This window comes from Pan paniscus, chromosome 10 (genome assembly GCF_029289425.2).
Source record: "Pan paniscus chromosome 10, NHGRI_mPanPan1-v2.0_pri, whole genome shotgun sequence".
In the NCBI taxonomy this organism is placed as follows: Eukaryota; Metazoa; Chordata; class Mammalia; order Primates; family Hominidae; genus Pan; species Pan paniscus.
In genome coordinates, this window is record NC_073259.2 from 127,918,299 (window position 1) to 127,944,056 (window position 25,758).

At 45.1% G+C, this 25,758-nt stretch overlaps 1 protein-coding gene across 7 annotated transcripts in view; it reads right to left on the reverse strand.

The window, feature by feature from the left end:
- The window catches only part of CIT (citron rho-interacting serine/threonine kinase), a 191,451-nt gene extending 166,876 nt beyond the window's left edge, over nt 1–24,575 (reverse strand). For 3 of the 7 annotated variants that reach the window (XM_055096243.1, XM_055096242.1, XM_055096241.1), the window contains exons 1-4: nt 24,494–24,553; nt 23,318–23,426; nt 16,305–16,446; nt 4,787–4,962 (exon numbers count right to left, since the gene is read on the reverse strand). In XM_055096243.1, coding sequence (XP_054952218.1) covers nt 4,787–4,962; nt 16,305–16,446; nt 23,318–23,413 — 414 coding nt within the window. In that variant the 5' untranslated portion in view covers nt 23,414–23,426; nt 24,494–24,553. Of the gene's footprint in view, nt 1–4,786; nt 4,963–16,304; nt 16,447–23,317; nt 23,427–24,493 lie in introns of all 7 variants that reach the window. The other 4 variants (XM_008957793.3, XM_034934622.2, XM_003832401.4 and 1 more) reach the window with 3 other exon arrangements.
- Nucleotides 24,576–25,758: the final 1,183 nt, after the last annotated feature.

Genomic DNA, 25,758 nt, shown 5'->3' on the forward strand with positions numbered 1-25,758 from the left:
AAAAAACAAAAACAAAAACTGTATAAATCAACTGCTTAAAATAAATAAATTATATATATGCATATATATGTAAATATATTCTATGCATGTGTACATATATATTTCTGTGTATATATATTCTGTATGCACATATATTCTACGTGTATATACATTCTGTGTGTGTGTATATATATTCTATGTATATCAGTGTGTGTGTGTCTATCAAATGGTTCAAGAAAAAAAGTTGTTTATACTGTATGTGACGGTTAGTCTTATGTGTCAACTTATAATCCTAGGAGATGATTATATATCTATCTCCTACTAGTTCCATTTCTCTTAATAACCCTGACTACACGGTACTTGCAACTTTTCTATAAATTTGTGATTGTAATCCCAGCACTTTGGGAGGCCGAGGCACGTGGACTACTGGAGGTCAGGAGTTCAAGACTAGCCTAGCCAACATGGTGAAACCCCGTCTCTACTAAAAATACAAAAATTAGCTGGGCATGGTGGAGTGCACCTGTAATCCCACCTACTCAGAAGGCTGAGGCAGGAGAATTGTTTGAAGGCAGAGGTTGCAGTGAGCAGAGATTGTGCCACTGCACTCTAGACTAGGTGACAAAGCAAGACTCTCTCCAAAAAAAAAAAAAAAGGTTACTGTTTCAATTTTTTTTATTTAATTTTAAATAAAAAATTGTTTAGGTTATTGTTAGAACAAGTTACAGGGGATTTGTTTATTTATTTGTTTGTTTTGTTTTGTTTTGTTTTAGAGACAGGGTCTCACCATGTTACCTAGGCTGGCCTCAAACTCCTGGGCCCAAACCATCCTCCCGCCTTGGCCTCCCAAAGTGCTGGGATTACAGGCGTGAGCAAAGTCACAGGTTTTGATATGCTAGTTAATATTAAACTATTAAATGTTTTTACATAGGTTGTCCATGTACTACCTAAAATCATGAGATTTAACACTACCAGGGATAAATCTAACACATTTGGGAAACACCAACATAACCCCAATAATTTACTGCACCTGATATGCTGATCCTTCTTTTGTCTGGCACATAAAAGGTGTCCAAGGAAGGCTGAACTGAACAGTCTACACCTTTGCTTGCTCACCACTGACTCTGTCTGACCCCTGAAGCTTCCATTAAAATAAGCAGTCTCAAAACAAAAAAAATTAAAAATAAATAAAATAAGCAGTCTCAGCCAGGAGGGGTGGCTCATGCCTGTAATCCCAACACTTTGGGAGGGGGAGATGGAAGGATCACTTGAGGCCAGGAGTTCAAGACCAGTTCGGGCAACATAGGGAGATCCCACCTCTACATAATTTTTTTTTTTTTTTGAGACGGAGTGTTCGCTCTTGTTGCCCAGGCTGTAGTGCAGTGGTGTGATCTAAGCTCACTGCAACCTCTGCCTCCCAGATTCAAGCAATTCTCCTGCCTCAGCTCCCAAGTAGCTGGGATTACAGGCATGCACCACTACACCCGGCTAATTTTTTGTATTTTTAGTAGAGACAGGATTTCTCCATGTTGGTCAGGCTGGTCTCAAACTCCCGACCTCAAGTGATCCGCCCCGCTTGGCCTCCAAAGTGCTGGGATTACAGGCGTGAGCCACTGCGCCCGGCCCACAAAATTTTTTTTTAAAGTTAGCTGGGGGCTAGGCACAGTGGCTCACGCCTGTAATCCCAGTACTTTGAGAGGCTGAAGTGGGCAGATCACTTGAGGTCAGGAGTTCGAGACCAGCCTGGCCAACATGGCAAAACCCCGTCTCTACTAAAAAGATACAAAAAACATTAGCCAGGCATGGTGGCACCTGCCTGTAGTCCCAGCTACTAGAGAGGCTGAAGCACAAGAATCACTTGAACCCAGGAGGCAGAGGTTGCAGTGAGTGAGATCCGGCCACTGAACTCCAGCGGACTCTGTCTCAAAAAAATAAAAATAAAACAATGTTTTTAAAATAATAAAGTGGGCCGGGCACGGTGGCTCACGCCTGTAATCCCAGCACTTTGGGAGGCCGAGGCAGGCAGATCACAAGGTCAGGAGTTCGAGACCAGCCTGACCAACATGGTGAAACCCCCCTCTGCACTAAAAATACAAAAATTAGCCAGGTGTGGTGGCAGGTGCCTGTAATCCCAGCTATTCAGGAGGCTGAGCAAGAAGAATCGCTTGAACCTGGGAGGCGGGGTTGCAGTGAGCCGAGATCGTGCCACTGCACCTCTAGCCTGGGCAACAGAATGAGACTCATTCTCTAAATAAATAAATAAATAATAAAGTTAACTGGGTGTGGCAGCACATGCCTATGGTCCCAGCTACTTAAGAGGCTGAGGTGGGAGGGTCGCTTAAGCCCAGGAGTTTGAGGGTGCAGTGAGCTATGACTGCATCACTGCATTCCAGCACAGATGACAGTGAGACCCTCTCTCTAAAATAGTAGAAACAGTCAGCCAGGCACAGTGGCTCACGCCTGTAATCCCAGCACTTTGGGAGGCCGAGGTGGGCGAATCATGAGGTCAGGAGATCAAGACCATCCTGGCTAACGAGGTGAAACCCCGTCTCTACTAAAAATACAAAAAAATTAGCCGGGCATTGTGGCAGGCGCCTGTAGTCCCAGCTACTCGGGAGGCTGAGGTAGGAGAATGGTGTGAACCTGGGAGGCGGAGCTTGCAGTGAGCTGAGATCGCACCACTGCACTCCAGCCTGGGTGACAGAGACTGTCTCAAAATAAATAAATAAATAAATAAATAAAATAGAAACAGTCTCTGAAGACCCCTTCCAGCTGTCAGAGAACCCTGGGTGGGCGTGCGGGCCTCTCCCAGGCAGCAGGCCTTGTCTGCAGAACAGCATCCCTCCCTCCTCTCGGGCACTTCTTTTCCTTCACTGCTTGTGCTGGCTTCTCTCATGCCCTTAAATTCCAAATGGCTCAGTTAAGGACCCTACTTTTCTTTTCTATGCATCCTCTTAAGGAATGAATAGGCGGCTTTAGTTAGCGCCTGTATGTGTATAATTTTATAAGCCCCCAGCCCACACTTCCACATGGTCATTTCAGGCCATTCGCCTGGAGGAAGGTATACCTATTTGAATATCTCTATTGTTTGCCTGCCGTGTGGTCTGATGGATTATTTTCTTTTTACACGCACTATTTCCCATCAAAAACATAAGCATCACAAGGTCAGGGCTACATGTAATGCCTCTTCCCCAGGACCTAGAAACACACCAGATACAACAGATGCTCAGGTAGTGTGAACTGATGAGACACAGTTCTTTCTCAGGAGCTGGGAGGCTGAGTGAGCATCTTCCACTCCTCTCTTCCAAATTATCTGCCATGTCCTGTCACTTTTCCTTTCTATCATGTGCTCACATTTTATTGCTAAACAAAGAAGCCACATCACTCTCAGATTCTGACAAGCAGCTTCCTGCCCTCCGCTGCTTCTCTGATTGGAGGCCACACAAAGTCATTGAAGTCCACAGGGCCAGACTCTGATCCCAACCTCCTCCTTCCAGAGGCCTAAATAATCCCCAACAGCCTCACAAAGTAAACTGCAATTCAAAAACTGGTTCTTGGGGGAATGGGGAGGTATTGTATAATGGATAGAGAGTTTCTGTTTGGGATGATAGAAAAATTCTAGAAATGGAGAGCGGTCATGGTTGTACAACATCATGAATGCACTGAATACCACTCAGTTGCACATTTAAAAATGGTTAAAATGGTACACTTTATGTTATATATATTTTACCACAATTTTTTAAAAAAAGGTTCTTGAGTTTCCCACCCATTTCCCCCTCCCCACCCAAATGTCCTCATTTCGCCATTTCCCAGTCTGTTCTGAACCACTGAACACACACACACACCCACACACACACACTTGCATAGCATTCTAGTACTCCAGAATGTCACACTTCTACCCAACATGTTCTCATCACTTCTCTCTGCCGAGAACCTACATTTCCCCCCATCGGTGAGAACTGTCCCTAACTGTCCCTTGCTCACCCACAACATCTCCCCTCACATCATCATTAATTAATTTGCTAATTGCTCTCCCACTTCTGTGATACTTTAGCTGGTAAGCACCTGCTTTATACATTTGCATTTTTCCTCCACTTTCCAAGGTTGTTTTTAAACACTGAAAATAGCAACCATGGGACTTCTATTCCTTTTGCAAGCTTCCTGCAGAGCTGGGTACATTATCAGACATATCATGTGCACTAAAATGTCTGTAAGTAATAAATTACTCTCTGAATTCCAAGGCTGACAGCCATCTCTCTCAAACACAGCAAATGAATCAATATGTCTAGAGACAGAGCCTTGTTTAAAAGAAAGAAAAATACCATAACAAAAAAGATAACGTTCTACCTGCTCTCAAACAAGCAACTCCCTAGCCACATAACAAAGAATGTTATTTGATTTCTTCAAAGGCCTGTTTTAAAACCAAATCCATATGCCCACAACACAAATACCTAAAGCGTGTACAAAAGCAATCTGATTCACCCCACCATATGTATATCCTGAGTCCTCCGCTAATGGTCATAAAAGATCATCTTAAATTCATTAGTTAAAAGGCCACCTTGGTTCTGAAATAAATTACAACGATAGAAACATGATACATCAAGAGGAATTTGTGAGCCTTCAAAATTAGCCAACATCAGTTCAAGAAGATGAGCTAAGAACATGAGAGACCTTTTTGCCCCAACCATAATTAAATAGAGTCACAGAGGAAAATGTGCTCGATCCTAGACGCCAGTGCAGCAGATTATCGTCTTTGCAATGAACACTCCGGTACAGAAAGTGGAAAAGCATGATGTTAAAATCCTCCTACCTGCTCCTGGGCCAATAAAGCCTTCTTCTTCATCACTTTCATAGCATAGATGTCCCCGGTTGCTTTCTCTCTTACCACCTGCACTTCAGCAAAGTGACCACAACCTACAAGACTTCTGACTTCGAAGTCCTTTGCCGAAGGCTGGAGCTCCTGTAACTCAGCTATGGTGTCGGAATCTGCAAAAGATGCAAGAGTTAGCCCCAGGTAAATAAAGCATGCAAATATATGCATCTTTATGAAAGAAAAAAAAAAGAAAATAGCGTTCGGATAGCTTCCCTCACTGTCAAAGACATTCACTTTCTCATCCATCATGAATAATTATAAAATCAGTACAAAAGTGTTTTTATATGTTAAGTTAAAATTAAGGGCTCCAGAAATTCCAAAGTACAGTTTCCATGGCAGCTACAATTTGAATCCCATAGACTCAGAAAATAGGGAGAGAGGATACAAATTATGTTTTCCTTCTTCCTCTCTGAAGGCTGCAGGGCAGTGTTTGGTCAAGCATGCTTATTAGCATTTAGACTGGTTTACAGTGTGACATAGTCAACATGAGTCTAATTTAGACCAACTTGGGACCTGGTTTCCAGATCATTCCATTCTAACTACATGCGCTTAGTTTTATCCCACTAGCCCAAGGTTCATCTTCCTTGGATTGTATCCGTAAAGCCTTCGTAGATCTAATATGTGGCAGTGCTTAAAGGGGCAGAGGGGTCCAGGCATGGTGGCTGACGCCTGTAATCCCAACACTTTGGGAGGCCTAGGCAAGTGGATCACTGGAGGTCAGGAGATCGAGACCAGCCTGGCCAACATGGTGAAACCCCATCTCTACTAAAAATACAAAAATTAGCCAGGTGTGGTGGTGCGCGCCTGTAATTCCACCTACTCGGGAGGCTGAGACACAAGAATCACTTGAACCTGGGAGGCAGAGGACACAATGAGCTGAGATTGTGCCACAGCACTCCAATCTGGGTGACAGAGTGAAACTCTGTCTCCAAAAAAAAAAAAGGCGTGGGGGCCGGGAGCAGTGGCTCACGCCTGTAATCCCAGCACTTTGGGAGGCCGAGGCAGGTGGATCACAAGGTCAGGAGATCCAGACCATCCTGGCTAACACAGTGAAACCCCGTCTCTACCAAAAACATACAAAAAATTAGCTGGGCATGGTGGTGAGCACCTGTAGTCCCAGCTACTTGGGAGGCTGAGGCAGGAGAATGGCGTGAACCTGGGAGACAGAGCTTGCAGTGAGCCGAGATCGCGCCACTGCACTCCAGCCTGAGTGACAGAGCGAGACTCCATCTCAAAAAAAAAAAACAGCGTGGTGGGCAGAAGGGCTTAGCACTCAGAGAACTAAATGGGGTTCTGACATCTGCTCTGCAGGGCTGACATACTACACGTCCAAATGGATTTGCAACTATAGTTTTCTTACCACACAGTCTTATTCTTTTTCCAAGTCTAATCTTTCAGTCAGAGATCCTCAATGTATGAAGTATGGATTAAATGGACAGTAGATTTGGAATCTAACATGTTTATTAACACTCTAGATACACTGATCTGAGACATCGCTAGATGTACAATGACTCTAATGACCTGCAGGAATGAAGGGGAGCAGCAGTGGCTGACCCAAAAATTTAATCCTGCACGTTACAAGGGAACAGCATCATACACAGGCATTACACACCAAGGGCAATGCAATGCTTATAATCAAAATTATCCTGGAGAATCCGGCAGAAAGATGCCACACTGAAGACCAAGAGACTGTCTTAAAATCCCAAACACACACTGGAATCTTCTGGGAACTGGAAGGCATGGCCATTTCAATGGCTGGGCAGCAGATAAGGTTAGGAGCTACATTCTAGAGTCATACTCAGCCCTGCAAGTGGCTCACACAATGAGACAGACTCGGTCCATCAAAGGGAAAGCCATTTCATACCACAGTCAGTGAGTGGCATTTTAATGAATTGGCCAATGTCATTTTTTTCATTTTCTTATTTTTTTTTTTAAGAGACACAAATGGCTGGGTGCAGTAGCTCACGCCTGTAATCCCAGCATTTTGGGAGGGCGAGGCGGGTGGATCACCTGAGGTCAGGAGTTCAAGACAAGCCTGACCAACATGATGAAACCCCATCTCTACTAACAATACAAAAATTAGCTGCACACAAGCGGCCGCTTTTAATCTCAGCTGCTCGGGAGGCTGAGGGAGAGAATCACTTGAACCTGGGAGGTGCAGGTTGTAGTGAGCGGAGATCGTACCACTGCACTTCAGCCTGGGTGACAGAGTGAGACTCCGTCTCAAAAAAAAAAAAGAACACAGTCTTGCTCTGTCGCCCAGGCTGGAATGCAGTGGTGAAATCATAGAATCATAACTCACTGCAGCCTCGAACTCCTGGACTCAAGGGACCCTCACCCACCTCATTCTCCAGAGTAGCTGGGACTATAGGCGCACACCACCAATCTGGCTAATTTTTAAAATTTTTTTGTACAGGTAGGGTCTCATTATGTCACCCAGGCTGGTCTCAAACTCCTAGACTCAAGCAATCCTCCCACCTTGGCTTCCCAAAGCACTGGGATTACAGGCATGAACCATCGCACTCAGCCTGCAACTGTAACTGCTCTTGCCCACCCTGTTCCTTTGTTGCACGGGTGGAGTTGAAATCTCCTGTGTCAGAGGCTTATAATGAGTGCTGCGGTATTGAGAGTCTTCTCAGCCACAGACCCCACCCCTCACTTCAGCAATCATCCTGAATACACCTTCCCTTGGTCCCTTGGGGAACCAGGCAAGAGTGGTGGGTGGATCCGCATGAAGTCGTGACCACTGTAAAAAACAAATCTAGGGCACCTACATGGGGAATGCCATGAAGAAGCAAAATTAAAAGCTGCACGGTATTTTCCTTTTACCCTGACAATGCTGTAACAAGCCCGTCTTCCTTCCCTCTTTCCAAGTTTCTTCCAGGTCAAGTATTTGAGTTTTGAATTATAATTCCCCAAAAACTTGCTGGATTGAACTTGATTTTGTTATTGCTCATACACAAAGCCAATCTCTCCTAATTCTCTAGTATGCCTTGGATTGTTTACAAAGTTGCTTAAAGCAGTGTCCAACTTAATAACTCTGGGCCTGTCACTGGCGACCACCAGCTTTCTCAACTGCACAAGGAGACAGACCACGGTGCTTTGCAGGCAAAACCATGACAATACTCTCTTGGAATTCTGAGAAGCCATTCCAAATCTCCATTTCTTTATCTAAAGGCTTTTGGATTATTAAGGTGAACAGATGAGAGGCTACATTCAAGCCTCTGATTACTTAAAAAAAAAAAAAAAAAAAGACCAGGCGCAATGGCTCAGGCCTGTAATCCCAGCACTTTGGGAGGCCCAGGTGGGCGGATCACCTGAGGTCAGGAGCTCAAGACCAGCCTGGCCAACATGGTGAAACCCCATCTCTACTAAAAACACAAAAATTAGCTGGGTATGGTGACACATGCCTATAATCCCAGCTACTCGGGAGGCTGAGGCATAAGAATCACTTGAACCAGGGAGACAGAGGTTGCAGTGAGCCGAGATCAAGCCACTGCACTCCAGCCTAGGGTATACAGTGAGACTCTGTCTCAGGAAAAAAAAAAAAAAACTTCACAACTTCTCTCTATACCAGCTGCTTCTGTGACCCCAAAACCGTCACATCACTCCACCCCTGTGCACTTTTAGCTGCAGTATCTAAGGGCCCAGTGGGCACTGAATATTGAGGTACTGAGGTAGAGATAAGGACCCAAAACACTGCGAAAATGCAGTCAGAGGGCCAGGCACTGTGGCTCACACCTGTAATCCCAGCACTTTGGGAGGCTGAAGCGGGTGGATCACCTGAGGTCAAGAGTTCAAGACCAGCCTGACCAATATGGAGAAATCCCGTCTCTACTAAAAATACAAAAAATTAGCCGGGTGTGGTGGCGCACGCCTGCAATGCCAGCTACTTAGGAGGCTGAGGCAGGAGAATCGCTTGAACCTGGGAGGCAGAGGTTGCAGTGAGCCGAGATCGCGCTGTTGCACTCCAACCTGGGCAACAAGAGCGAAACTCCGTCTCAAAAAAAAAAAAAAGAAAAGAAAAGAAAAGAAAATGCAATCAGAGAATAACTTTGTCAGATAATCATCTGGACCTAAGAGCAAAAGCCAGCATAGCTGGGTGTATTGCTTCCTTTTTTGGAACACAGTAATCCAAACTTTCAATTTCTAGGAATCATCCATTGTCCACAGAAATACTTGCACACGTGCTCAAAAAAGATGCATACAAAGATGTGAATGATGAAAACTGTTGTAACACAAAAATAATCAGAAACCACCTAAAGGTTCATCAACAGAAAAGTTGAAACAACCTACAAGTCCGCCCATATAAAAGAACATTAGGCACATGTTAAACAGAACAAGATGGCTCAGTCTCCATTAGAACACATACTCCTTACAGACAGGGAGTATCTCTGGTTGGTTAGTTGGTTTGTTTGTTTGTTTGTTTGTTTGTTTCTAGGATGGAGTCTCACTCTGTCACCCTGGCTGGAGCGCAGTGGCATGGTCTTGGCTCACTGCAACCTCTGCCTCCAGGGTTCAAGCAATTCTCATGCCTTGGTCTCCCGAGTAGCTGGAACTACAGGTGCCCACCACACCCGGCTAATTTTTGTATTTTTAGGAGACTGGTATCACCATTTTGGCCAGGCTGGTCTCAAACTCCTAACCTCAAGTAATACACCCACCTCGGGCTCCCAAAGTGCCAGGATTACAGGCGTGAGCCACTACACCTAGCCACCTTGGGGTATGTTTTTAAATTTCCATAATAAATATTTTAAGGCACACACACACAAACACACACAAAATTGGCACACTATACAGCAATCTGTTGGCAGTGATTGTCTCAGGTAAGATTTTGAGGGATTTTTCTCTCACTATGTATGTGATGTGCTATATTCTAAATGTTTGTGCCCCTCGCCCCTACAAAATTCATGTTGAAATGTAATCCCCAGTGTAATACTATTAAGAGGTAGGACTTGCAGGGGCTGGCCACAGTGGCTCCCGCCTGTAATCCCAGCATTTTGGGCAGATCACTTGAGGTCAGGAGTTCAAGACCAGCCTGGCCAACATGGTGAAACCCCAACTCTACTAAAAATACAAAAAAATTAGCCAGGCGTGGTGGCAGGCACCTATAATCCCAGCTACTCAGGAGGCTGAGGCAGGAGAATTGCTTGAACTCAGGAGGTGGAGGTTGCAGTGAGCCAAGATCGCACCACTGCACTCCAGCCTGGGTGACAGAGCAAGACTCTGCCTCAAAAAAAAAAAAAAACAAAAAAAAACAAGGTAGGACTTTTAGGGAAGTGATTAAATCACTTCCCTAAAAAAGAGGCTGACATTGGGCCAGGTGCAGTGACTCACACCTGTAATCTCAGCACTTTGGGAAAAAGACGAGGCCGGCGGATCACAAGGTCAAGAGTTGGAGACCAGCGTGGCCAGCATGGTGAAACCCTATCTCTACTAAAATACAAAAATTAGCCTGGCATGGTGGTACGCACCTGTAGTCCCAGCTACTCAGGAGGCTAAGGCAAGAGAATCACTTGAACCCGGGAGGCAGAGGTTGCAGTGAGCCAAGATCGCACCACTGCACTCCAACCTGGGCAACAGAGCGAGACTCTGTATCAAAAAAAAAAAAAAAAAAAAAAAAAAAGGCTGACATTATCCTTAGCAAACTAATGCAGGAACAGAAAACCAAATACCACATGTTCTCACATATAAATTGGAGCTAAAGGATGAGAACACAAGGACACAAAGAAGGGAACAACAGACATTGGAGTCTACTAGAGGACAGAGGGTGGGAGGAGGGAGACAATCTGAAAAAATAACTATTGGTTACTACGCTTAGTACCTGGGTGACGAAATAATCTATAACAAACCCCAAGACAAGTTTACCTACATAACAAACCTGTACATTTACCCATGAACCTAAAATAAAAGTTTTTTTTGTTTTTTTTGTTTGTTTGTTTTGAGACGGAGTCTTACTCTGTTGCCAGGCTGGAGTGCAGTGGCGCAATCTTGGCTCACTGCAACCTCTGCCTCCCAGGTTCAAGCAATTCTCCTGCCTCAGCCTCCTGAGTAGCTGGGACTACAAGCGCACGCCACCATGCCTGGCTAATTTTTGTATTTTTAGTATAGAGACGGGGGGGTTTCACCATGTTGGCCAGGATGGTCTCGATCTCTTGACCTCATGATGCACCTGCCTCGGCCTCCCAAAGTGGTAGGATTACAGGCATGAGCCACCACGCCGGACTAAAAGTTTTAAACATAAAAAAAAAAAAAAAAGAAGCTGAAGGAATGGTGTTTGCCCCTTCTGCCAGATGAAGATGCAGCAAGAAGGTGCCATCTTTGAAGCAGGGAGCCATCACCAGATACCAGATTCGCTGGCACCTTGATCTTGGACTTCCCAGTCTTCACAACTGTCAGCAATGAATTTCTATTGTTTATAAATTGCCAAGTCTAAGGTATCTATTATCGCAGCCCAAACAGACTCAGATGCACGTTTAACCTTCTATATTTAACATTGTATTGTGTATTATTTCCAATAAGAAAAAAAAAAACTTTTCAAAAGTTATCATTTGCCCATTAGTACTAAAGTTGTAAATATATTGAAGATCTTATCTATAGTGAATATAGCTCAAATGGTAGTCATTCAGCTACTGTCAAATTGCCAATAACAGCCCAATTTTGACAATTATCAACACTTTTCTGTGTAAGTTTTTTTGTTGTGGTGGTGGTTTTGGATTTTTTTTGAAGGGGGTGTTGTTTTGTGTTTTGAGACAGGGTCTTACTCTGTCACCCAGGCTGGGGTGCAGTGGCACAATCTTGGCTTACTGCAACCTCCACCTCCCAGCTTCAAGCAATTCTCCAGCCTCAGCCTCCCAAGTAGCTGGGACCACAGATGTGCGTCCCCATGCCCCGGCTACTTTTTGTATTTTTTGTATAGACAGGGCTTCAGCATGTTGCCCAGGTTGGTCTCAAACTCCTGAGCTCAAAGATCTGCCCACCTCGGCCTCCCAGTGCTGGGATTATAGGCGTGAGCCACTGCACCTGGCCTCTGTGCAAGTTTTAGTATAACACTGCTGTATATTTTTTACACAAATTATCTGATAATGTGCTTAATGTTTGCCATTTATTTTGTTCACTGAGCAATACACTCATTCAACAAGTATTTACTAAGGACTTAACATACGCCAGACACTATTTTAGGCACTGGGGATGTAAGAGTAATTAAGAAAGACAAAAATCCCTTCCCTGGTTCCCAGATGCTCATTCCCTTCCCTTCCCTCCCTTGGCCCAAGGCTAGAGGTACTTCTGCTGGAGACATCCTTCTCCTTCAGAGCTACACTCTATTCCATTTTCTCTAACAGTCCCCAAAGAAAATCTCCATCCCTATAGGAAGATTCAAAAAACCTGGGCAGAAGCAGCTGACGGACCCTTCTCCACACAGAAAAACAAAGCTTACATTCCAAAACAGAAACTCAAAAAGGGGAGGAATAGAAAACATACTAATGTAATCACCCATTTTCAATCATGGCCTCTTAACCACTCCCCAGGAAACCTCTTCAAAAATATGAAACATTTCCCTGGAAGAGGGTTCTATTAGAAAAAAATCTACATTCCACTAAACCAAGTCTTCTGATCACTAAATGGTTCTAGATAATTCACTGCTGTTAAGTAACCAGAGGACAGTCTCAAGACTAATGAAGGTGCCTGCAGATGGCTCAGTAAGCTAGCCTCATCACATAATTTCCTTCCCCTCCCACTCGCTACTTATAAATTTAAATATTCACAAAAAGAAGGCAGGAGCTTATTCAAACAAAAACAGAATGATGAACAAATACCTCAAGTACATTTTGAAGATATACAATATATTAAATGTTGTTGACATTCACAGTTATTAATACTGGGTACCATTTATTGTCTCCTATGGGCCAGGCAACATGACAAATCTGGTCTGTGCATTAACTCATTCAATCCCAACACAGCCTCATTAGATATACATTATTCCCAACGGGCGTGGTGGCTCATGCCTGTAATTCCAGCACTTTCGGAGGCCGAGGCAGGCAGATCACTTGAGGTCAGGAGTTTGAGACCAGCCTGGCCAACATGGCGAAACCCCATCTCTACTAAAAATACAAAAACTAGCTGAGTGTGGTGGTGCATGCCTGTAGTCCCAGCTACTGAGGAGGCTGAGGCAGGAGAATCACTTGAACCCGGGATGCGGAGGTTGCAGTGAGCTGAGATTGTGCCACTGTACTCCAGCCTGGACAACAGAGCAAGACTCCAAAAAAAAAAAAAAAAAAAGGATATACATTATTCTTATTTTACAGATGAGAAAACTGAGAACAAAGTACATGTAAAATACTGAAGAGGACTATAGTGAACATATGCTGATTTTTTTTCTACTCAGCATCCCCGGCTCCTTTGCATAACCACACATCCCCCATTGCATGAGGTCCTGGTAATCACACTGCCCTGACCCCTTTGGGCATTCCAACAAAACCGATCACAACACCTCACCTCCAGGGAGGCAAATGACCCAAAGCAGAGCCAAGTTAGAATCTTCTCTGGGGTTGTATTAATCTAGATAAGGGAAGACTACCATTGGGCAGGGTGTGGTAGCCAGTCTCCAAAAATAGCACCCAATGCCCCAGTCCTCTTGGGATTCATGACCTTGTGTAGTTTCCTCTCAGGTGGAATTTGAGCAGCCCAGAGCATGCATCAAACAATAAAATGCAGTCAAAGAGATCCTATGTCCCTCCTAGGATAACCCCTAAGAAAGCCTGGCAGCTTCCACTTTTGTGTTTTGGAAACCTGAGCTACCGTCGAGGCTGTCCTGCTAGAGAGACCATGTAGCTCAGAGGTCAGCAAGCCTTTTCGAAGTGGGCCAAACAGGAACTATTTTGGGCTTTGTAGGCCATTTGGTCTCTATCACAACTACTCAAATGCTATTGTGGGCTGGGCACAGTGGCTCATGCCTGTAATCCAAGCATTTTGGGAGGCCAAGGTGGGAGGATTTCTTGAGGCCAGGAGTTCAAGACCAGCCTAGGCAATCTCACAAGGTCCCATCTCTACATAAAATTAAAAAATTAGCCATTAGTGGTGGCATGGGCCTGTAGTCCTAGCTACTGAGGAGGCTGAGACAGGAGGATTGCTTGAGCCCAGGAGTTGGAGGCTGCAGTGAGCTATGATTGTGCTGCTGCACTCCAGCCAGAGTAAGACCTTGTCTCTAAAAAAAATAAATAAAATGAAATAAAATGCTGTTATGATGTGAAAGCAGCCATAGGCACTGTACAAACACATGGGTAGGGCTGTGTTCCAGTAAAACCTTCTTTACAAAATAGGCATCACAGGCTGTAGTTCCTTGACTTCTGATTTGGAGACCACATAGAGGTGCCATGTGGACAGCAAAAGGCCCTGAAACTTCATGAAGAGAGAGAGGCCCAGTTGGGCCCAGCCTCCAAGCCAGGGCACCAAACACTGAGTAAGCCCTCTCACACATTCCAGCCCAGGAGAGCCCCAGGTGACTGAAATCCTGGCCAATGTAATACAGAGCAGAGGAATCCCCAGCTGAGTCCAATCAACCTACACACACAAGAGGTAATACGATAACTTTTTTTTTTTTTTTAAGACAGAGTCTCACTCATTGCCCAAGCTGGAGTGCAATGGTGAGATCTTAGCTCACTGCAACCTCCACCTCCCAGGTTCAAGCGATTCTCCTGCCTCTGCCTCCCAAGTGGCTGGGATTACAGGCGCCCACTGCCACATTCAGCTAATTCTTGCATTTTTAGTAGAGACAAGGTTTCACCATGTTGGCCAGGCTGGTCTGGAACTCCTGACCTCAAGTGATCCACTGCCTCAGCCTCCCAAAGCACTGGGCTTACACGCATGAGCCACCGCGCCCGGCCACAGTGACTATTGTTTTAAGTCAGTAATATTTAGGGTGGTTGGTTGCACAGCAATGTTGTACAAGGTGGGGTTTCTCAAATTCAGCACTGTTGGCATTGTGGGCTACATAATTCTGTGTTATGGGGGCTGCTTTGTGCACTGTAAGGTGTTTGGTGGCATCTCTGGCCTCACCCATTAACTGACAGTAGGACCCTTCCCCCCAAACTCACACACCACCACCCCCAACTAGCTCTGACAACCGAAAACATCAAATCACCCACTGGTTGAAAAACACTAATGTAAGAGTATGAAACTGGGACACTAACAGCCAACTGCCTCATCACATGGAAGTCAAGCAAAGTCAGAAACAGGGTGAAGGCAAGGCCAATATATGACTTCATAGGCCCTAGGTACTTTTGCCTTCCTCAGCCCCTTCCTCCATTAAAAACAAAAAAGAATTCAAAAATTATATTTTATGGGGCCAGGCATGGTGGCTCACACCTGTAATCCCAAAGCTTTGGGAGGCTGAGGCAGGAAGACTGCTTCAAGCCTGGAGTTTGAGACCAGCCTGGGTAACATAGTAAGACCCTATCTCTACAGAAAAAAAAGCAAAAATTAACTGGGCGTGGTAGTGTGAGCCTGTAGTCCCAGCCACTGGGGTGGAAGGATTGCTTGAGCCTAGAAGGTTGAAACTGCAGTGAGCCATGATATACCACTGCATTCCAGCCTGGGTAATAGGGCAAGACCCTGTCTCCAAAAAAAACAAAAATTATATTTTATGACTACATTAGTATAAAGATGAATGTAATCCAGAATCATTATACATTATTATATTCATTTTTCCTATAATTTTAAAACAAATTAAAATTTAATTCAGTTAATTAAAACTAATTAAATTCATTAAAATTAAATATCACAGATCCTAAGCACCGTGCCTACTCTGCCTAATAGAAAGTCAGCCCTGAGTGAGTATAAGGATAGGGCCACGGGATATTACTGAGGTCTCTGGAACTAGCTATGCCTAAAGCTAAAACTTAACTCATTCCTGGATTTCTCAGTTTCATGAGCCAATAAATTCACTCTTTTATTCACACAGGGTCTCACTCTGTCACCCAGACTGGAGTGCAATGGCACAATCACAGCTCATTGAGCCTCAACCTACCGGGCTCCAGTGATCCTCCCACCTCAGCCTCCTCAGCAGCTGGGACCACGGGTGCAAGCCACCATACCCAGCTAATTTTTGTATTTTTTGTAGAGATGGGGTTTCACCATGTTGCCCAAGCTGGTCTTGAACTCCTGGGCTCAAGCGATTCACCCACCTCAGCTTCCCAAAGGGCTGAGATTATAGGTATGAGCCATTGCAACTGGCCTAAATTCAGTCTTTGAATTAAGTTTGTCGCTTGCAACCAAGAAGCCCAACTTACCTGGTCTCCCAGCTATAAGAGGTGCAGCCTGAATTTGAACCTGGATCTGTCTTATATAGAACCAGAGTTCTTACCGACTACTATCAACCAGTAACTCATTCTGCCTCAAGCATCTTTCTAGTTTTCTCTCTCAGGACGGTTTTCAAGAAAAAGTTCCCCAAACTTACACTTCCGGACAAAGTTGCTCACATGCTTAATCTTCATCAGAGCAGGCTGACTGCATTCTTCAAAGAGAACAAAGAGGGCATCTAATATCCCTTCTCGGGAAAGAGGAGACATCTGCTGTTGAGTCATAAAGGGTGGTTTCCCCTAAAAACAGCAAACAGCAGATGGAGACACTGTCAATAATGAAAAGCTTTGATCAATAACATCCACACAGAGTAAATTACAAGCCACCAACTCAACTAACTGCTCACGACACGCTAACAGCACAATTCTGTGGCTTCATTCTTTAAAGCAACGTCAACTGACAGTCATTATGGTATCACTTCCATGATTCCAAGACTGTGGGTTTCTTTCACCAGCACCTGGGAAGGAAAACTGCACAAGCGTGGCCATTAACAAGAAAAGCTCCCTCACTCCTGAGGGTCTGAGGCTAGTGAGAATATTTCCTCTGGATCCTCTGGCTCTGACATGCTTCCATGTTTCTACAATAGGAAACAATGGGTTTTTCACTTCTTTCATGTGTGCCCAGGGGTTTATTCATATAATTTCAGCTTTTTTAATTCATTTGAACAACCTAGAGTAATAAGAACTGAGTGACTATCATAAAGCCAAATTTACTCATGATCTGGAGAAATAGTTACAAACTGGCAGACTGTCTCTAGCCCACAGATATGTTTTGTTTGGCCTGTAGTGTTTAAGATAATTTGAATTATCTGCCAATATTTCAAAATCAGGAGATTCCATACCAAAAAAAAAAAAAAAATGGAGTCTCTGGCTTCTTTTGAAACACTGGCACATCCGGCAACACTGCCTCGCCTTCCTGCCTGATGACGCTGAGCTGGAGCTGAGTAATGCTGCCCCTCCCGGTAGCAGATGTGTTTGGGAGTTCACTGCAGGTCTGACTCCATCTTCCAACTGGCCCACTTGACTCATTTATACTCACTGCCTGGCCCCCAAAGACATGAGTCTGCAACCCTGGTATAGAGCAGTGATTCCCACGTGCCAAGCCATGGATAGTGGTGGTCTCTCTTCAAAGATGGCCTCCAACAGTTCCTCCAATTCTGTAGGCACATGCTACTCCTTCCTTTAAGCGCTGGAGTCTATTTCTCCTGCCTTTGAATTTGTGCCATCTCTGAGACTCTCTTCAACCAAAAGAATGTGACACAAGTGACACTGTGCCAGTTCAGGGCAGTGCCTTTAAGAAGCTTGTCAAGCGGCCAGGCACGGTGGCTCACATCTGTAATCCCAGCACTTTGGGAGGCCAAGACAGGTGGATCACTTGAGGTCAGGAGTTTGAGATCAGCCTGGCCAACATGGTGAAACCCTGTCTCTACCAAAATACAAAAATTAGCCAGGCGTGGTGGTAGGCACCTGTAATCCCAGCTACCTGGGAGGTTGAGGCATGAGAATTGCCTGAACCTGGGAGATGGAGGTTGCAGTGAGCCGAGATCACACCACCGCACTCCAGCCTAGGCAACACAGTGAGACTCCCTCTCAAAAAAAAAAAAAAAAAAAACGCAGCTTAGCAGCTTCCACTTTTGGGAAGCCAGCCACCATGCACAGATGCTTGGGCTAGACCAGGGGTGTGCAATCTGTAGCCTTTGGACCAAATCCAGCCCACAGACTTTTTATAAGTTTTACTGGAACACAGCTACACCCATCATTTACATATTGTCTTTAGCTGCTTTTGTGCTACCATGGCCAAGTTGAGTGGTTGCAACAGAGACTACAGGACCCACAAAGCCTAAAATATTTATTACTTACAAAAAAAGTTACGAGTCGGCCAGGTGCAGTGGCTCACACCTGTAATTCCAGCACTTTGGGAGGCCGAGGCAGGCGGATCGCGAGGTCAGAAGTTCGAGACCAGCCTGACCAACGTGGTGAAACCCCATCTCTACTAAAAATGCAAATATTAGCCGGGCGTGGAGGCACGTGCCTGTAATCCCAGCTACTCGGGAGGCTGGGGCAGGAGAATTGCTTGAACCCAGGAGGCGGAGGTTGCAGTGAGCAGAGATCGTGCCACTGCACTCCAGCCTGGGCGACAGGGCGACAGTCTGTCTTAAAAAAAAAAAAAAAAAGTTACGAGTCCTGGGCTACACTACTGAAAGACCTCATGGAGAAGAGAGGCCATGTGAGAAACACTAAGGTGCCCCAGCCAGCAGTCAGCACCCACATGTTCCAGTCCCAGACATAATCCCAGCTGAATGTAGCCCCACAAGTGACCCCAGCTGACATCACAGGATGAAGCAGAACTACCTAGCTGAGTCCAGCCAACCCACAGAATCCTAAGAAAAAATAAATCATTGTTGCTTTAAACTTTGTGAGTGCTTTGTTACACAGCACTTGATAACAGAAACAGACCGGCTGCATTTGAATCACAACGGCACTGGAGAATTTAAGAAAACAAACAAACAAACAAACACATTCTCTGGTCCTATGCCCCCCTCCCCCACAACCAAATGAATTAGAATTTTCCAGACTGTAGCCTAGAATCTGTTTTATTAACAAGTTCCCCAGCAGGGAGAGGTGGCTCACACCTGGAATACTAGCACTTTGGGAGGCCAAGGTGGGAGGATCACTTGAGCCCAGGAGTTCAAGACCAGCCAGGGCAACACAGCGAGATCCCATCTCTACAAACAAACAAACAAAAATTAGCCAGGTGTAGTGCCATGGTCCTGTAGTCCTAGCCACTTGTGAGACTGAGGTAGAAGGATCACTTGAGCCCAAGAAGTAAAGGCTGCAGTGAGCCAAGATTGTGCTGCCACACTCCAGCCTGGGCAACAGAATGAGACCCTGGTCCCCAAGAGAGTCAGACCTCAATCAGGTTTGGGAAGCACTGCATTCAAGGCCACCATATCTGTCACTTTAGTAATAGTTGCCAGTAACTCAGAAAAATAAAATGCTTTGTTTCTTCTATTCTTCAAGAGTTTAGATCAATTAAAGCAGGGGTTCCCAAATATAGTACTGGTTCTTAACAAAGTTTTCAACAGCCTGCAGTGAAATGAGAAAAAATGAACACCACATGATATCTTTTTTATAAAACTAAATGTATTCAAATTTAAAAATGGTCCTTTATTCTGAGATGATGTTCTTCCTGTCTTGTTGTTTCTTAAAATGCCCTTTATGAAATACAAGGGCCAGAAAATAATAGGTCTTTCTTTTTATTTTTTTTTATATATCCTTACTTGGCAAAATAAAAAGTTGGAAAACCTGTGTCTACCCAGCAATTTGGGAAATTTTGCTGGCTCAGAAAGTCTGACAATCACTGACCTCGAACATGTCAGGAAATCCTGTTGAGTAGAAGTAAAAAAGACAAAATGACACTCAGTCTAAGGTACTCACCTGAATGGAAAACAAAATTGCTACTGTATCTCAACCTCATTCAAACAGCACTATATGGGAAAAGAACAAACAGCATCCTTACCTGATAACTCAAGGCAAATGATAGGTATATACTATACTTGCAATAATAGCTTTACTGGGCAGGGGGAACTCAGCATTAAAAAGAGATGAACTGAGGGGTTACCCATACGTCTTCCTGTTATAATGACTAAATACAAGATATACTTAATAAATTCTGACGTGCACAGGTGCTGTGGCCCAATGGCTATGTGGTCAGCCTTTGGAGTCAGACCAACCAAAGATGGAGTCTGATCTTGGCCTCATCTGCAAAACCCAACGTATATGATCTTGGGCAAGGCCTTACCTACCTCCATATCTGTCTATATCTGTTGCCTCCTATTTATGTATTTATTTAGAAACAGGGTCTCGTTCTGTTGCCCAGGCTGGAGTGCAGTGTTGCAATCTCAACTCACTGCAATCTCTGCCTCCGGGGCCCCAGAGATGCCTCCACCTCAGCCTCCTGAGTAGCTGGGACTACAGGCACACACCGCCATGCCTGACTAATTATTTATATTTTTTGTAGAGATGGGGTTTCACCATTTTGCCCAGGCTAGTCTTGAACTCTTGGACTCAAGCAATCCACCTGCCTCAGCCTCCCAAAGTACTGGGATTATAGGTGTGAGCCACCACACCTGGCCTGTTGCCTCCTATTTAAAGTTTAAATAAAAAATAGTCCTTACCTCTGTCATGAGGCTGAAGTGAGATACTCAGAAACATGCCAGTTCTATGCCAGACACATTGGAAGCCATAACTATTACATAATCAGCACATTATAAGCCCTTAATAAGTTGGAAATTTTTTTCCTTTTTTTTTTTTTTTTTTTTTTAATTTACAGGGTCTTGCTCTGTCGCCTAGGCTGAAGTGCTGAAGTGCAGTGGCACAATCTTAGCTCACTGCAACCTCTGCCTCCAGGGCTCAAGCGATCCTCCTGCCTCAGCCTCCCGAGTAGCTGGGACTACAGGCACACACCATCACAGTCAGCTATTTTTTGTGTTTTTAGTAGAAACGGAGGGGCTCACCATGTTGCCCGGGCTGCTCTCGAACTCCTGACCTCAAGCAATCCACCCACCTCAGCCTCCCAAATTGCTAGGATTACAGGCGTGAGCCACCACGCCCAGCAAGTTGGAGATATTTTAAAGTAGCATGATAAAGGGGCTGAAACGTGGCAGCACTCCAGCCATCTAAGGTTAAAGACAGACTATTCATTTGTGAAAGATATGTCAAGACTTAAAATGCTGATGGGGATGGTCCCACAGAAAAACCTAAGCTTTCAATTTGTTTCCACTCTCATCTGTTTAAACACCCAATACCAATATTTTGGAAAAAAAAAAAGTTATCAAGAATACTTCATCATTCATCATCTTACAGGTATCCTACATAACTACCTTCCCAAATATAATTACTATTAAGGAAACAAATTTAGTATTAATATTATAACTAATACTATTCTATGCTGAGTATTAACAATAATTACCATTTTTTATAAGGAGTTTACTAAGAGCCAGGCAAGGTGCTAAGTGCTTTAAATGGAATATCTCATCTAATCCTCACAACAACCCTGTGGATTAGGTACTACAACCTCTATGTTATTTTTTTTTGTTTTCTTTTGTTTTGTTTTGTTTTGAGATGGAGTCTTACCCACTCTGTCGCCCAGGCTGGAGTGCAGTGCACCATCTCGGCTCACGACAACCTCTGCCTCCCGGGTTCAAATGATTCTCCTGCTTCAGCTTTTCAAGTAGCTGGGATTACAGGTACATGTGACCACCATGCCCAGCTAATTTTCTATATTTTTAGTAGAGACAGGGTTTCACCACGTTGTCCAGGCTGGTCTCGAACCCGTGACCTCAAGTAATCCGCCCGCCTCAGCCTCCAAAAATACTGGGATTACAGGCTACAACCTATTTTAAAGAATAGCAAATGGACTCAGAAAAGGTAACTGACTCACCCAAAGTAATGCAGCTAACTAGTGCTGGGACTGGGATTCAATTCTAAATCTTCATGGTCTCTATTGTCCCCCTGACTTACGAATACATAAATCAAACAAGGATTTCTACTTCACCAGTGTTCCACATACATCAGAAACAAAAGAATTAAAAATCTATTTGGAAGTAATCTTATGATATTAAGTTTTAACGCATCTGGGGTGACAGAAATGTGTATCTTGAGAGGAATGAGGGTTAAACAGGTGTGGTATTCATCAAAACTTTTTTTAAAATCTTAAAAAATACCATCCTGGCTAACACAGTGAAATCCCGTCTCTACTAAAAATACAAAAAATTAGCCGGGCGAGGTGACGGGCGCCTGTAGTCCCAGCTACGCGGGAGGCTGAGGCAGGAGAATGGCGTGAACCCCGGGGGGCAGAGCCTGCAGTGAGCCGAGATCGCGCCACTGCACTCCAGCCTGGGCGACAGCGAGACTCTGTCTCAAAAAAAAAAAAAAAAAAATCTTAAAAAATAAACATCCCTGCAATGAAAATGAATAGGATTATACCCACAGAAATTGTAGTTTTAAAAAGCATCTTTGTTCATTTATTTTTCTTTCTTCAATAAAAGGACAAACTTGCCCTGGTACAGGGGCTTATGCCTGTAAGCCCAACACTTTCAGAAGCTGTGACAAGTAGATCACTTGAGCCCAGGAATTCGAGACCTGCCTGGGCAACATGGTGAAACCTCATCTCTACAAAAAATACAAAAATTAGCCAGGTATGGTGGCACACACCTGTGGTCCCAGCTACTCGGGAAGCTGAAGTGGGAGGATCGTTTGAGCCCAGGAGGTCAAGGCTGCAGTAAGCCGTGATTGTGCCAATGCACTCCAGCCTGAGCCACAGAGCAAGACCCTGTCTTGCAAGCAACCAATCAATCAATGAATGAATAAACTTTAGTACAGAAGTGTAAAGTGTGAGAAATATGAAAAGATCTCCCTTCTAAGGCAAGTTCAGCTATCTACTTCTGCACAGTGTCTTTTTTCCAAAAGAATCAGTGCATATAAAACTCTAAATAGAGGGCCAGGTGCAGTGGCTCACACCTATAACCCCAGTGCTTTGGGAGGCCAAGGCAAGAGGCTCACTTGAAGTCAGGTGTTCTATATCAGCCTGGGCAACACAGTGAGACCCCATCCCTACAAAAAATTAAAAAATTAGCCAGGCATGGTGGCACAGGCCTAGAGTCGACAGAAGACCTTGTTTCAAACAAAACAAAACAGAATTTCCCCTAAAATATTATCCCTGGTCCTATAATAAAAGCAAGCCGGGCACGGTTCATGCCTGTAATCCCAGCACTTTAGGAGGCCAAGGCAGGTGGATCACTTGAGGTCAGGAGTTTGACCCTAGCCTGGCCAACATGGTGAAACCCCGTCTCTACTAAAAAGAAAAATACAAAATTTAGCCGGGTGTGGTGGCAGGCGCCTGTAGTCCCAGCTACTCTGGAGGCTGAGGCAGGAGAATCGCTTGAACCCAGGAGGCGGAGGTTGCAGTGAGCCGAGATTGCACCACTGTACTCCAGCCTGAGAGACTGAGACTCTAAATAAATAAACAAATAAATAAAAGCAAAGGTGAGTGACAAGGAGATTCCAAGGACACACACAGGTGAGCAAAGTTGGCAGGGTAGGCTGTTACCTGGAAGAACAGATTCAGCCTGGAGGCCCGGCTGGCAATGGGTTCAGCAGCACCAGCATCCAGAGGATTCCGCGCTCCATATTTGAACTTCAACATCTCCCCACTGGCGCTGAAAGGATATCAGAAAAGTCAAGTGTGTCCTATGTTTTGAGCAGGAAGGGCCTGAGAGATCCTGATCTCCCTCAAGATATCAGGGACAAGGAGGTGAAAATCAGCTACCACTCCAGTTTTAGGAAGCTCAGTCTAATCATGGAGATTAAACACCAGATTTTAACTCACTGTGACAGGAGATGATACACTTATCTGACATATTCTCTTACTTATAAATGTGTTTATTATCTCCCCCCTTAGAATGGAAGCTCCACAAGGGCAGAGATGTTTGCCCCCATGCAGTGGGGGCACACATAGCCTGGCACACAAATAGGTGCGAATAGTTATTAAATGAATGACTGAAATAAGCAAAATATATAGCTTGTTGTAAGGTGTTAAGTGCTATGGGGTAAAAACAAAATCGAGCAAGAAAAGGACAATGGGGGTGAGATGGTGCAATTTTTAGTGTGGTCAAATAAGACTTCACTGAGAAGCCACCATTTGACCCAAGACTTGAAGACCTCAAGCGAGTGACCAGCAAGCCATGTTGATATCTGGGGAAAGAAAGATATCCGTGGCAAACGAAACAGCCAAGCCAAAAGCACTGAGGCAGGACCTGGCCTCTCCAGCAACAGCGAGGCCAGAGGGACTGGAGCAGAGCGAAAGAGGCGGGGGCATCATGAGGTGATGGGGTGGGCACGGGGTATGAATACGCTGAAACAGAGAGGTTAAGCAAATGGCTAAGTTCACGCAGTTAATAAGGAACCGGCCGACTACACTGGGCAGAATAATGCAGTTAGTGCTGACAGGAGCCAGAGCTGAAGAGACAAAGGACTCCGCCTGGTTTAGGGGAGGAGCAAGCCTCCTGCCCCAGCACCACTCGGCTGACCCCTCGGCTCCCAAGGAAGGTGGGCGCGCGCACAGCTAGCCCAGGAAGACCCTCCAGGCCTCCCGCAGCCCTGGGGATGGAATTGCCGCCCTTCCCGGGGCGGGAGGGAAACCCGGGACTTGTATGGGTGGAGGCGGCCCTCCCCTGGCCTTGCAGAGCCGGGTGCGGTAGAATTAGGTCTGGGGGATCAGACTCACGCTCTGCGGACCCCCAGGTCTGCGATCTGCTCCGCCCCGCGCCTCCCGCCGCCGCGTTTGAACCCGAGGAACGGCGCGGGCGGGTCTCAGCCGTGTTTGGACCAATCAGCGTCTCCGTTCCTATGATAGACATGGGCGTCTCAGCCAGGACCCGCCCATGTCCCTAAAGGCAGGGAGGAAAGTGAAGGGGAGAGCCAATCAAATTGCATCTTCCTTTGACTCGCGACCAACGGGAAAAAGGGAAGGGCAAAATCAGCAGGGCAGGTCTTGGAAGTTTGAAATTGGCGGTTACGCAGGATGCTGCGTTTGAGGACGCGACTGTTAATCTAGGATCCCTGAGGAGGTCGCCAGGGCGCTGTCCCCTGCTCTCGGCCACCTGCAAGGAGGAAGGCAGCCAGGCTGCTCTGCCTGGTCTTCTTTCTCTCTCATGTGGCTAAGGTAGAAGTACTTGTTACCTGGGGAAGCCCAGTGGTCCTCTGCTACAGCTGAGGCAGCGAATGTTTTGAGCTTGACTTCAACCTACCTTGATTACTCTATCTCCGGGCTGACTGCCCTGCAAGGAGTTGGTGACAGTCATTGAGACTGTCTGAAAGGACACTTTAAAATAAATTATAGACGAGATACTTAAACAGGCACTTCACCAAAAAGGAAATCCAGATGACCAACAAATGTGTGAAAGTTGTCAACCTCGTTCATAATCAGAAAATATGAAAAATAAAGTCACAGTGAGAAAGAATAACACTCAAATTCGAGAACAACAACAACAAAAGGATATGACAGTGTTTGCGAAGATGTGGAAGTACACACACTTATACAGTACCCGTAGGCGTGTAAATGGATACAATCTCTTTGAAATTTGAAAAAAAAGTTTGGCATTATTTGCTAACATTGAAGATTTGTGCATTCTATGACTATTGCTAGGTGTAGTTTCTCTACCTAAGAAAAACTCCTATTTATTTATTTATTTTGAGATGGAGTCTTGCTCTGTCTCCCAGGCTGGAGTGCAATGGCACGATCTCGCCTCACTGCAACCTCCACCTCCCAGGTTCAAACTATTCTCTTGTCTCAGCCTCCCAAGTAACTGGGATTACAGGCGCATGCCACCATGCCCAATTGTTTGTATTTTTAGTAGAGATGGGGTTTCACCGTGTTGGCCAGGCTGGTCTTGAACTCCTGACCTCGAGTGATCTGCCCACCTCGGCCTCCCAAAGTGCTGAGATTACAGGCCTGAGCCACCGCGCCGGCGAGAAACTCCTACTTATGTA